Source organism: Gigantopelta aegis, chromosome 4, assembly GCF_016097555.1.
Source record: "Gigantopelta aegis isolate Gae_Host chromosome 4, Gae_host_genome, whole genome shotgun sequence".
Taxonomy (NCBI): Eukaryota; Metazoa; Mollusca; class Gastropoda; order Neomphalida; family Peltospiridae; genus Gigantopelta; species Gigantopelta aegis.
The window spans coordinates 106,599,132-106,614,346 of NC_054702.1; the positions used below are offsets into that span (position 1 = coordinate 106,599,132).

At 42.6% G+C, this 15,215-nt stretch overlaps 1 protein-coding gene across 1 annotated transcript; it reads left to right on the forward strand.

Moving 5' to 3' along the window:
* Positions 1-11,150: 11,150 nt before the first annotated feature.
* Positions 11,151-12,029, forward strand: LOC121370145 (circumsporozoite protein-like). Its single transcript, XM_041495259.1, has one exon. The coding sequence runs from the start codon at positions 11,151-11,153 to the stop codon at positions 12,027-12,029; it is 879 nt and encodes a 292-aa protein (XP_041351193.1).
* Positions 12,030-15,215: the final 3,186 nt, after the last annotated feature.

The following is a 15,215-nucleotide window of genomic DNA, read 5'->3' on the forward strand; positions in this document are numbered from 1 at the left end:
GCGTCATTCCACTGCATGGCATTTGTACAATGAGCAGTATTCATTAATTATAGTATACCATGATGACATCGACGGTGGCATTGTCTACATTTACTGGTACTGACTGACGATATTTTGCGTATGTACGCAAGGGGGAGGGGGGGGGTATGGGCACTGGCGTACGCATGCGTACGGGGGGGGGAGGGGGTGCAAAAAATCGGAAAATTGTGCGTACGTACTAAATGGATGACCCCAAGGGGCATACTTTTAGTACGTACGCATTTTGGGGGGTGGGTGGGTTGAAAATTTAAGAGCCATTTTGCGTACGCTTGCGTACGGCGGGGGGGGGGGGGGGGGTGTTATTAGGGTAAAATTAAAAAATATATATATATAGTTAATTTGATTATTTACTGACGTTCTAGATCGTCGGCGCCTGTTTTGTTCGCCATACTAACCCTTTGCGTCATTCCACTGCATGGCATTTGTACAATGAGCAGTATTCATTCATTATAGTATACCATGATGACATCGACGGTGGCATTGTCTACATTTACTGGTACTGACTGACGATATTTTGCGTATGTACGCAAGGGGGGGGGGGGGGATGGGCACTGGCGTACGCATGCGTACGGGGGGGTGTGTGTGCAAAAAATCGGAAAATTGTGCGTACGTACTAAATGGATGACCCCATAGTAGTAAATTAATGTGGTACACATCATAGTGGGGTAAACACCCAAGGTATGGACTATGCTTGGATGTCAAGTCACTGAATGCAATATTTTCAAACCCATCAGCCTAGTTGGTTTTTATATATGCATTATTAAATCCACTGACAGCTACCAATATATCTGTTAATATTTTATTAATAATCTCCAGTGATTGGTGCTTACAGACATGTATCATATCTAGAGTTATCATTAGGGTTTTACATCTTTATTTTTTATTTGTCATAAAAAAAAGCACATTCAATCCATCAAAAGAGTGCGAAAGTCATTTTTCTTTAATTATTTTCTGTTTTAACTGAATATAATATTTATATCGTATGCATTACTACAATCTGTAATGTAACACATCATTTACATAGTAATATTGGAAAATACAGCTTTACAAGTGTGGTGATAGTGGAAGATAATACTAACACACTCCTAGGTAGATTAACAAATGTGTCAAAATTGCTCTTGTACTTGGTATATACTTCAAATACCCTTTACTATAGAAAACTCACTGAATATATGGACAAGATTTAATGAACTGACCTAAAGCTATCATTACCAAGCTTATATTTGTGTACAAATAAAGAAGAGAATGCAAAATGGCTGTACAGAACCCACTTCTGTAGATTTTAATGTTTTTGCCAAACTCACAAAAACAATTGTAAAAACTCCCATATTTGCCTAAAACATAATTCACCAACCTAAAAAGTATGTTAAAATTACAGCAGAAATCAGGTTATTTAAATATAGTCATTCCAGAGCCAATTGCATTCAAATACACATTGTTAATGGAGATCTAAAAGCTTAACCTAATATCAGCTAACATTATTTTTTAACTGAAAATGAATTATTACTAACAGCTTATTTCATCTTGCCTAGACTTATTATCCTAAATAAGATTAGTGTTATATGACATGTCCATCACCTTGGATAAATAAGCTTTAAAATATTTTAAGTAAAAAATATGGGCCAAAATCTCCAATTGGTCAGCACAGACTTTTTTTCAAACTCTATTCTCAGCAGTGCACAGTAAATTAATGCCAAGGTCAAGGTCATTATGAACTCCCATGCCTGAGTGTCACCTAATTAAGCAATTATGACTGTCAAATAACAGTAAATGGCACACAATATAAAATAATGATAATATAGTGAATATATGCTATATCAAAAAAATATATTTGTCAAAAAGTGTCCAATTGGGTGTTTTCATGACTATCAGGATCTTCTGTGTTCTGATATGATGTGACAACATAATTGTAAGTGTTGTTCCTACAGTGCAACCTGATTTAATATACACCCCAGGAAGCATCAGTGTTATGCAAAGTTCTATACAAATGCAATGTATCATATTTAAAATAAATAATAAATATTTAACGACGCACTCAACATATTTTATTTACGGTTATATGGCGTCAGACATATGGTTAAGGACCACACAGAGTTTTGAGAGGAAACCCGCTGTCGCCACTACATGGGCTACTCTTTCCGATTAGCAGCAAGGGATCTTTTATTTGCGCTTCCCACAGGCAGGATAACACAAACCATGGCCTTTGTTGAACCAGTTATGGATCACTGGTCGGTGCAAGTGGTTTACACCTACCCATTGAGCCTTGCGGAACACTTACTCAGGGTTTGGAGTCGGTATCTGGATTAAAAATCCCATGCCTCGACTGGGATCCGAACCCAGTACCTACCAGCCTGTAGACCGATGGCCTAACCACGACGCCACCGAGGCCGGTAAAAGTAGAAATACTACCGTGGCACTGCTTTTTTATGACTTGTACCTTATATGGGGCTGGACTTAGCCGTGCTAAAAACGCTCGCTTGATGCGCGGTCATTTTAGGATCGATCCACGTGACCTTGGTAGGAAACAATGGCTTTTGTGTAGGAAACAATGACACAATGGCTTTTGTGTAGGAAACAATGGCCTTTGTAGAGGGGGGTGCAGGTATCTGACCTTGGTAGGAAACAATGGCCTTTGTGTAGGAAACAATGGCCTTTGTATAGGGAGGTGCAGGTGTCTGACCTGGGCAGGAAAACAATGGCCTTTGTGTAGGAAACAATGGTACAATGGCCTTTGTGTAGGAAACAATGGTCTTTGTGTATGAGACAATGGCCTGGGTACAGGTGTGCGTCCTTGGACTGAGCTGGGGGTGCCTCCCTCGGGTATAAAAAGGGTGCTTTTGGCTTCATTGTCATTCGTTCGCCGAAAAGTCCACAGACAAGATCTACGTCTAGTTTTTTTTTAGAGGTTGTTGATATTCACATTTTTGTGTTTTGTTGCTTTTTTTTATTTTGAAAGAAGAAGATGGCATCGGGACATTCATCAAGTACTACTCAATGCCCTGAACGGGGTAAAAGATCGCGATGCCAACTAGAAATTGGACAAAATGTATACGTTGTGGCCCAACCATGGAAGCAAGAACTTTTGATACATATCCGGAAATTCGACAGTGATAAGGGGAAAAATTCCCCACCAAACGAGATATCGCTCTAAATCTAAAGCAGTGGGTTGAACTGTGTGGATGTAAGAGTCGGATAGACGAAACGATTTCAGCCTTGAAACAAGGGAAGGATGAAACATTGGTCAAACACCTTGGAGCCAATGTTCATGCTAGTATGGACAAGAACTTTACTGGGGTGGACCTGCGTCAGTGGTGGTGGTTGTGATGAAACGAAATCTGTGAAACCTTCGAAGAAAGGAATATTCCTTTCTCTACAACAATGGGAGAAATTGAAAGGCTGTTTCACAGTCATGTGTGATTTTGTACCAGAGCTGAACTCGAGTGTGCCCTGCGCCATGCAAGATGACCATCAAAACCAGATGGGATTTCTTCAGTGCTCCTTCTGCACCCCCAATGGGTACCATCAACAGAATGATTCCAACTAAACTGACTTGTATATAAGGCTGTGTTTTCTCTCCCAAGGGCTCATTCGTGCTTGAGAACTCGAAGAGAGCAGACGTGTTTGCTGATGATTTTTGTATCTTGTTGCACTCTATCTGGAACGAAGACGATGGCATCGGGATATTCGAGCAGTGTTAGCAGCTGCAGCAGTAGCGACGAGGACGACGTCTTGATCTGTAAATGTTCAGAAAGACACACGATCAAAAGAGTGACTACCAAACAAGAAGAAAATGACACAGATCAAACGGACGCTGCACGTGAACCCGGTGAAATTGTGAACGAAGAACCCATGGATCAGACGGATGCTGCTCGAGAATATAAAACGGATGCTGCTCCCTACGATGATGATGCCTACGACGCCGATGATGAATGGGATGGTCTTTCGAGACATTACTTGTTCTTTCATCGACCCGAAATGAGAGGATTCTATACACGAATGCAGACATTTGGGTGGTGGCCCTTACAGTTACGACAGAAACCGAGGGAGCTCGCCAAGGCCGGTTTCTTCTACACGGGAGACCATGATGCCGTTGTCTGTTACTGCTGTGGACTACGCGCCTACCGATGGCAGAGAATGGACGATCCAGTGATGGAACATTACAGACTGTCCCCGAGATGTCCCTATGTGAATAACGTGTTCAGACATTAAACACGTATTGCATGAGTGTGATACTTTTCGTTTTGTAAAATAAACTCGTGAATAACACATTTTGTTTGTTATTAATTTAAGGGTGACCCTGTGTGTGTGTGTGTGTGTGTGTGTGTGTGTGTGTGTGTGTGTGTGTGTGTGGACCTGTGACCCTGAGTATGGCCCTGAGTGGCCCTGAGTGTGGCCCTGTGTGAGGCCCCTGAGTGTGGTCCCGGGAGTGGCCCTGAGCCGTGCACGAGCTATGCTTTGGGATGGGGGATGGGTCATACGTACCACACAAAATTTAATCTTTGTGTGCATGCGTGAAATTGTAGAGAGTATAAATAAAAGGGTAATGGGTAACATCGTCATTTGAGGTAGAACCTTCAGAGAAGCAACATGTCATACCAGTACAAGTTATATGTACCCGACGTGGATAAGTGGACCCGTTTCTACAAGTTGCAAGCAGAAGGTAAACTTCAACCTCATTTTCCAGTGCAACGTGGTGGGAAAAATCAGATGATGTACAGTGTAGATCGATGTCTAGAACTGTATGACCCTACATGGAAAAAAGAAAAAGAGGAACAGAACACGCCCCCGGCACCCAAAGTCGTCATGGTGTCCCCAACACAACAAGTGGTAGAGCAAGCCAAGGCCGAGCAGAAACGGAAACGTGAAGAGAGTGGCGTGGAACAGAAACGACGAGAGCAGACTGGGCAAAAACGGCACAAGCATTTTTGAGAAGACTATAAAAGGGGGCATGGCAGTTTCAACATCGTCAGTTCACGTCGAACACTTCAATAGACAACATCATGAATCAGAATTGGTTTATTCCGGAACATGTCATGAACAAAAGATCGTGTCCCGTATGTCCAAAGACTTTTTCAAAACCATCAAATATGCTACGTCATTGGAAGACCTTCTATTCAGCTCAACTCCAGGCTCCTATGGCTCCTATAGCTCCTGCTCCTGCTCCGGCTCCTATAGCTCCTGCTCCTCCTGCTCTGGCTCCTATAGCTCCGGCTCCCCTGGCTCCTATAGCTCCTGCTCCTATAGCTCCTGCTCCGGCTCCTCTGGCTCCTATAGCTCCTGCTCTCCGGCTCCTAGGGCTCTCCGCCTCTATAGCTCCTATATAGCTCCTGCTCCTAGGCTCCTATAGCTCCTGCTCCTGCTCCTCTGGCTCCTATAGCTCCGGCTCCTAGGGCTCCTCTGGCTCCTCTAGCTCATATAGCTCCTGCTCCTGCTCCTCTGGCTCCTATAGCTCCTCTGGCTCCTATAGCTCCGGCTCCTAGGGCTCCTCTGGCTCCTCTAGCTCATATAGCTCCTCCTGCTCCTCTGGCTCCTATAGCTCCTGCTCATAGGGCTCCTATAGCTCCTGCTCCGCTGCAGCAGCAGCCCCTAAGATTGTTACATCCGTTCACCATGATCGTGTCGGGGCCCACGTCGTGTGGAAAAACATTTTTGTTGTACAAACTGCTAAGGGATGGTAAAATCCACCCGCCTCCTCAGCGCATCATCTGGCTCTACAAACGATGGCAACCTCTCTATGATACGATCAAAATGGTTGCTCGAGTAAAATTTTGTTCAAGGTCAGAAATCTCATCGTGTTGGACGACCTGATGTCTACAGCTGGAAAAGACCCTCGCATCACCGATCTGTTCACGGAAGGAAGTCACCACAGAAACCTCTCTATGATTGCCATCAACCAGAACCTCTATAACAGCAAGGACCCGACACAAAGAAGAAACTGTCATTACCTGGCACTGTTCAACAACCCCATCGACAAGCAGCAAGTCCTAACCTTGGCACAGCAGATGTATCCTGGAAATACTCGTCATTTCAAGCAGCGGTTTGAGGAAGCTACCCACAGGCCCTACGGACATCTCTTGGTGGACTTAAAACCGACCACGCCCGAACATTGGCGCCTTCCACCAAATGGTTTAGAGACGGGGCCGTCCGGATGGTATATAAGCACGAGTGTAACGGCGAATGTCTCAGAAGAGTTTCAACCACCGTCGGAGAAGGAGCTCTACGAGCAAATCATGCAAAGAAACGCATTCAAGAGAGAAAACTACCAGGCATACCCGCCTACGAAAGTGACGACGAAGAAGAAGAAGATGAGGTAGAGCCCTATCTGAAAAAGGTCAAGAGGATGCAGTCTTGCGATACGTGTGGTCTGGTCTTTAAAGACGGGAGTGACTTGCAGCGACACGTGAAAACGTGCGAGGAGGGAAATGAAGAGCCGTCGTCCGATCTGGAAAACGAAGGCGTACGTCTGATGATCGAGCGTGAATTCGACATCAATCGTGACTATTTCGAAAGCAAGAGGAAACGCTACGAAGAAAAAAAAAAAACATGTCCCAAGATGCCATCGAAAGAAACATGAAGACATTGCAATGGAAGTTATTTAAAGACACGTACTCTCGCTTTCTGACGTATATGCATTACTTTGACAAAGGCCCCAACAGGAGAAAAATTCTACAGTTTGTGAATTCAGACAGAGATCTCAGACCACAGATTCGTTCTAAATTAAATCAGTATCGTTCCTCGATCGGCGAATATTTGGACGAACAAGACGACGACGATACCGACGATGAGGATACTGATGATGAGCACGAAGATGAAGAGAAATGAACACTCATATTATTCACATGTCGCCCTTAAGGCCTCTCGATGTAACCCAATGTGTGTCCATTGCATGTGTAGTTGTCTCTAGAGAGACCAGCGATTGTACTTTAGAAAAATAAATAAATTAAAAACCAAACCATTGCGTTTTTTTTTTTTTTTTTTTTACTCCATGACTAGATTTGTGATTGGATATTTTTACCGCTACTTTATAGTAGCAAGAGTTGTGTGCACAGGACATCACATACCACGGCCTTTGATATACCAGACATAATGCACTGGTTGGCTATAGCCTATTTGGCCATCGATGGGGATCGATCCTAGATTGATCACTGTATTTACCCATTTGGTAATTAAAAAGCCCTGTACGAAGGCTAGTACTCTAGTATTCTGTTTAAAAATGCAGCTATTTCCCTTTGGTTAACACGTACTACTTGTTAAACCCATGGCGGCGCGTGTGTCGCCGACTTACACTAATGGATTAATCACGTGTGACATCTCTCTCTCTCCCCCCCCTCCCTCTCTCTCTCTCTCTCTCTCTCTCTCTCTCTCTCTCTCTCTCTCTCTCTCTCTCTCTCTCTCTCTCTCTCTCTCTCTCTCTCTTTCTAGCTGTCTCTCTCTGTCTATCTCTGTCTCTCTGTCTCTCTCTCTCTCTCAACCATTGCGTTTGTTTTTTGTGTATTCTACTCTATAACTAGATTTGTGATTGAATATTTCTTCCGCTACTTTATAGTAGCAAGAGTTGTGTGTACAGGACAGCACATACCACGGCCTTTGATATACCAGACATAATACACTGGTTGTCTATAAAGGCTTGTACTCTTGGGAAATACTCGTGTTTAAAATGTAGTTAAAAGAGTATAGGTTAGGTTGGAGCGTTGAGTTGCAGCGTTCTTTCTTCATAGCAAATGCGTTTTCTCCTTCTCTCATAGCACACACACACACACACACACACACACACTAGTTACTTCGTGTTTGTAATTCACACACACACACGCACGCACGCACGCACACACGCACAAAACGTTTGTATTTAATTATGAAATACTGGCCCCATAAGGGGTATGAGATTGTGTATATAAAAGATCCCTTGCTACTCATGGAAAAAATGTAGCGGGTTTCCTCTCTAAACTGTCAAAATTAAGTTTTTCATCCAATAACCGATGATTCATAAATCAATGTACTCTAGTGATGTCGCTAAACACAAACAAACTTTCACGGTCAGTGTGCATACCATAACAAATTTATTCTGCTACTTGAGACGGGCACGCGTCGGTATGTCTTTTGCAGTTCACCTGGTTTCATAAACACTCGGAGAGGCGTAATAAAATGTCTTTGTATGAGGGCCGATGAAGAGGTCTGATAAAGTACTCCTCTATTATAAAACGAATGAATGGCTCAATGATCCTCCGAACACAAAAGAAAACGTCGACAATGTGCTAAAGAAATACAAATGAATGAAAATCATCACACACGCATTTTGTCTGGCGACATGAAAGCCTCACTTTAAACCAAACAGTCGGCAAACAGTTACAGTCCTTCCCCACGAGACATATTTTAACGGCTATTATTTTGGGTGTCTAGAATAAAACACTGTGAAAAAACATCCAGGTGTATGTCCACTGTCAATACAAAAAAAACCACACACAATAGACGTTATACAATGAAGCCAAAACCAACATCAACGTCACTTACACCTGGCCTATACATAGTGTTATTATTAATTGTTGTTTCTTTGCTTTTATTTGTTTGCCGACACCAGTTTGTTTGGTAATATGCAATACATTTAATTGAATACATCATGATCGCACACCTGCACCCAGACCATTGGCTCTTACCATGATCGCACACCTACACAAAGGCCATTGTCTCTTACCATGATCGCACACCTACACAAAGGTCATTGTCTCTTACCATGATCGCATACCTTTCCAAAGCCATTGTTTCCTACCGAGGCCATACACCTGCACCCACCTATACAAAGGCCATTGTCTCCTACCAAGGTCAGACACCTGCACCCTCCTATACAAAGGCCATTGTTTCCTACACAAAAGCCCATTGTCTATACCAAGCCCATTGTCTCCTACCAAGGTCACGTGATCACGGGAAAGTAGGTCATGACTCTATACAGGCCTGTATACTACTGTTAAACAAAACAAAGTTTTGTACCTTATATTGTAGTGAGTCGTAGAAACATACTATTATGTTATAAAAATCATTATCTAGAGCCATCGTGGCCGAGTCTCTTCCCATCTCCTATCCCCAGTGGCGAATTTAAACGGTGGGGGCAGGGATGAATGAGTCATGTAATCACGGCACTATTTCATCTTACCTGCATCGTCTACAGGATTACTGCTACTCACAGGACTAGCTCATCACTGTTTAAATAGCGATTAAGAATGCAATTCAACAAATCTTTCTCCAATTTAAATCTAGGCCGCCCGCTCTAAATTATGCGACCAAAATTATCAATGAGTACATTATTATTTATGTTTCTCTTTTTGGAAGCGCATCTAAATTCGTCGCGCGAGAGCTAAAAGGTCTAAGTGGCAGATACGACCTAAAACGTCTTTTTTTGCATATTCGGAATCGTCATCCCCGATTACACATTGTTACAAAAAATCGTAGCTGTGTCTCTAATTGCATCGCTTATACAGAAGGATTTAAATGGTCTAAGTGAATCATAGATACCAATTTGCACGAAAATAGACGTAACTGACACATAAGACTTTCCTCCGATTTGCTTGCTGTCCATTATGAGAACACGACTGGTCGTGTGTGGTAGATACACCCTTTTTAAATACAGTTCATTATATAATTATGTCTGACATAGGTCGTATGTGCCAAATACGACACATGTATTCTTTGTTATCGGTCTGTGATAGAAATTACAAATGCGAAGTACAATAGAGTATACATTATGTCAATATTTCGTCACCTTATTATGAAAGGTCGTAACTGACCAAATTGCCAAAATCAATGTTTTTGTTTCATATGAATCTTCAGTGGTGAAACCTATTGTTGGCATACAATGGTCGTAATTGAGGCAATTGTTATTAACATATGGGTCAAAGTATTGGGTAGTAACTGATGATGTACTAGGTTTGTTCAGTAACACAAGGTTGCAAGTAAAATTAATTTAGTAAGATAAGGTCTAGGTGACTACTGAGCATGTTTAGTACCAGTTTCCTGTTTCAGAAAGCATGGCTTCAAGAAGAAAACAGTTGTTTACTGTCAGCCAAGTTCTCGAATCATTAACTGATTCAGATGATTCAGATCCTGTTTATTCATCTGAAGATGAATATAAACCTACAAAGTCTGATCTAGAGTCAGAATTGAGTAGCGATAATGATAAGTACAGTAAACAAAATGCTAACGAAAGCTAATTATAAAAATGTACATGGTGTAACTTTCATTGTTTTGGGGCCTGTATTAGGTTAGTGATAATATTAATAATATTGCGTTTTCTTTAGACGGGGGGGGGGGGGGGGGGGGGGGACGTAGCCCAGTGGTAAAGCGCTCGCTCGATGCGCGGTCGGTTTGGGATTGATCCCCGTCGGTGGGCCCATTGGGCTATTTCTCGTTCCAGCCAGTGCACCATGACTGGTATATCAAAGGCCGAGGTATGTAGGCCTACTACCCTGTCTGTGAGATGCTGTATATAAAAGATCCCTTGCTGCTAATCGAAGAGAGTAGGTCACGAAATGGCGACAACGGGTTTCCTCTCTCAACATCTGTCTGGTCCTTAACCATATGTCTCACGTCATATAACCGTAAAACAAATGTGCTGAGTGTGTCGTTAAAACATTTCTTTCTTTTGACAGGTGATTATTTTAAAATGTAGCGAGTCCATTTAGTCGAACAATCATTCATTCATTTGGTCAGTTATTCCCTGAGTCAATATGTGAGTCAGTCAGTCAGTCAATCAGTCAGTTGGTCGTTCAGTCGTTCATAGTCAGCCAGTCAGTCACAGTCGGAGAGAGAGAGACACAGAGGGACAGAGAGAGAGAGAGAGAGAGAGACAGGGAGCCATAGACAGAGAAAGAGAGAAACAGAGAGAGAGACACACACACACGGAGAGAGAGAGAGAGAGAGAGAGAGAGAGAGAGAGAGAGAGAGAGAGAGAGAGAGAGAGAGAGCAAAATATCTTCCCCACATATAAAAGATTGATTGTTACTAATGGAGAAATGTAGAGGGTTCTCTCTTAGACTATGTTTGACTGAAACCCAAGCCTAATAGAAGAAACATGGGCTCTCCCCCATTTATTTATTTACAATGCCTTGACTAAAATATTGAAAATGGTCCAACTTTGCAGAGTCCGACATTTGCATGCCCCAAAGGTCAACGCCAAGGAAGACCAAAAGAAAATTCCAAGCACGATCTCGTCAGAAAAAAGGACAATACCAACAACTAGTAGCGAAAGAGCTGGAGGCGTGACTGATGAAGACCAGCTGAATAACGGGGATGATGGAGAATCGGGTGTTGGTGGTGAAGCTAAGCCAAATGTTGACCAGGAAGCAGAGCCGGATGTTTTTGACAAAGCAGAGCCGAATTTTGGGGACGAAGCAGAGCCGGATGTTTGTGACAAAGCACAGCCGAATGTTGGGGACGAAGCAGAGCCGGATGTTAGTGACAAAGCAGAGCCGAATGTTGGGGACGAAGCAGAGCCGGATGTTTGTGACAAAGCACAGCCGAATGTTGGGGACGAAGCAGAGCCGGATGTTTGTGACAAAGCACAGCCGAATGTTGGGGACGAAGCAGAGCCGGATGTTTGTGACAAAGCACAGCCGAATGTTGGGGACGAAGCAGAGCATGATGTCTGTGACGAAGCAGTGCCGAATGTTGGGGACGAAGCAGAGCCGGATGTCTGTGACGAAGCAGAGCCGAATGTTGGGGACGAAGCAGAGCCGGATGTCTGTGACGAAGCAGAGCCGAATGTTGGGGACGAAGCAGAGCTGGATGTCTGTGACGAAGCAGAGCCAAATGTTGGGGACGAAGCAGAGCCGAATGTCTGTGACAAAGCAGAGCCGAATGTTGGGGACGAAGAAGAGCCGAATGTTGGGGGCGAATGTTGGGGACGAAGCAGAGCCGCATGTTGGGGACGAAACAGAGCCGAATGTTGGGGACGAAGCAGAGCCGAATATGGGGGACAAAACAGAGCCGAGTGTTCGGGATGATGGAGAATCGGGTGTTGGTGGCGAAGTAGATGGAAAGCCGAATGTTGGGGACGAAGCAGAGCCTAATGGAGGTGATGACAGAGAGCTGAATGAAGGGAATGGTGTAGAACTAAAAGGATGTGGTAGAAAAAGAGTGCGAAATGTAAGTGAATGGAAGCAGAGTGTAAGGAAAAGAGCCAGGAATGAAGGTAAAGAATACACATCGCGAAAAGCGACTGTAGTTCCGGAAAGGAAGATCATCTATCACCGATGCGGTAGATGCGTTAACAGATGTAATGATATTTTGCCTGATGATGATAGAGACAGGATTTTTCAGAGTTATTGGCAAATGGGAGACAAAGGCAGCGTGATTACATAGCCAGCCATGTATGTATAAAGGAGGTCAACAAGAAGAAAACGGCAGACACCAGGCGCAATAGTACTCTGCATTACTTTTTCACTATTAACGACAGGAGGGTTAAAGTGTGCCAGACAGTATTTCTGAAGACACTAGGTATTGGGGAGAAAACAGTGACATATACATTGAGCCACCGTTCAGAAACAGGCCAGTCTGCAAGAGAAGGGAGATGCAAATCACCTGGTATTAAAAACCTTGAAAAATGATGAATGTTGATTTAATTATGTTGATTTATTTTGTTTCAAAACAAATATACAAACGTCGTACGTAATTATACTTCAGATGTCCTTTAGAATCTTTGAGAATGGCAAGGACGTAAGTGAAATTTTACAAAGATTACATAACCTATCGAAGAAAGGTATATGTAACCATTAATGTCTCCTTAGGTCATAAATAAAACCATTAATGCATTTGCATATTAAAATAAGTCTGATTTTTCAAAAGGGGTGAAACATATTTTTCGTTTTTTTTCTCAAAAACAAGAAAATGTCACTTACGACCTCTTCATAATAAGGTGACGATTTGTATGTGCTTGAATCCTAAAATAATATGACTTTTGTCATTGTGAGAGCCCTGTCTATTTAAGAAAACATTTGGTACTATATGCAACGAACCATTTGGCAACAGACAAGAATGGTGTCACCATAATTATAATAATAAACATGTTTTGGTGAATTAGATAGATACAATTTTAAATCATAATAATGTTGTATGTGGCATAATTACACTGATTTTGGATGTACATGTATTTAATTATATGTTACGGTGATCAAGTTCCTCCTTTCAGCTGCCTTTGAAGACCTACAGGATTGCCCTAATGTAGCAATATTGCTCATACAAACGTCATTGTAAGTTATCCAGGACAAAGTCCAGTAACAAAAGACAGTGTAATCAGACGTACGGTTAAAAGTCCGTTAAAATGTCGCCTCAACATAAACGATAGCAAGATCTATGAACTTTTATTAACTTTACAGTTAACAAATATTTGCAACAGAATATCCCTGTCCTGAGTCAGACCCCTGATCCTATTGGAGGCCGGACTCTGGATAGACGTGTTCGAAACCCTAGTGGTATGTGGACTAAGCTAAGCAACAGAATGTTGAACGTGAACATGACACAACACACACACATCAAAACATTAGCACAACATAGGACACACAACAGAAGCTGAACATGACATAGCACACACAACAGGACCTGAACATAACATAGCTCACACAACAGGACCTGAACATGATATATAACACACAAAAGAACAAGACCTGAACATAACATAGCAAAAAGCTGAACATGAGAAAATAATAACCATAGAAAATGAACGTGACATAGCACTTGCGACAGTTTATTTGTTTGTTTTGTTTAACAGCACAACTAGAGCACATTGATTAATTAATCACCGGCTATTGGATGTCAAACATTTGGTAATTATGACTCATAGTCATCAAAGGAAACCCGCTATATGTTTCCTAATGCAGGAAGGTATCTTTTATATGCACTTTCCCACAGACAGGACAGCACATACCATGGCCTTTATTGAGTCACTTGCGACAGAACTTAAACATGGCATAGCACTCACAACAGAACCTGAACATAATGGAGAACTCGCAACAAAACCTGAACATGACGTGGCACACACAACAGAACCTGAATGTGACATAGTACACACAACAGAACCTGAAGAAGAACATGACAGAACACACATACAACATACCATGATCATGACATAGCACACACAAGAGAACTTGAACATGACATATCACTCACAACAGACGCAGAAAATAATTTAGCACACACAACAGAAACCGGAGAATTGATCACTTAACACTCAACAAAACACGGAGAGAACACTGCACATAATATAGTCTGGATATATCACTGAACACACATCATACATAACCTGGAGAGATCTCTGAACACAGTAGAACCTGAAGAGATCACTGAACACAACAGAACCTGGAGAAATTCCTGAACACACAATAGAACCTGGATAGATCACTGAACACACAACAGAACCTGGAGAGATCATTAAACACACATCATAACCTGGAGAGATCACTGAACACACAACACAACCTGGAGAGATCACTGGACACACAACAGAACCTGGAGAGATCACTGCACACACAACAGAACATGGAGAGATCACTGAACACACAACATAACCTGGAGAGATCACTGAACACACATCATAACCTGGAGAGATCACTGAACACACAACAGAACCTGGAGAGATCACTGAACACACAACAGAATCTGGAGAGATCATTGAACACACAATAGAACTTGGAGAGATCACCAGACACACAACGGAACCTGGAGAGATCACTGAACACACAATATAACCTGGAGAGTTCACTGGACACACAACAGAACCCGGAGAGATCACCAAATACACAATAAAATCAGGAGTGTGCACTGAACACACAACAGAACCCGGAGAGTACACCCAGCACACAACAAAACCTGGAGAGATCACTGGACACACAGTAGAACCTGGAGATCACTGGACACACAACATAATCTAGAGAGATCACTGAACACACATTATAACCTGGAGAGTTCACTGGACACACAACAGAACCCGGAGAGATCACCAAATACACAATAAAATCAGGAGTGTGCACTGAACACACAACAGAACCCGGAGAGTACACCCAGCACACAACAAAACCTGGAGAGATCACTGGACACACAGTAGAACCTGGAGATCACTGGACACACAACATAATCTAGAGAGATCACTGAACACACATTATAACCTGGACACACAACAGAACCCGGAGAGATCA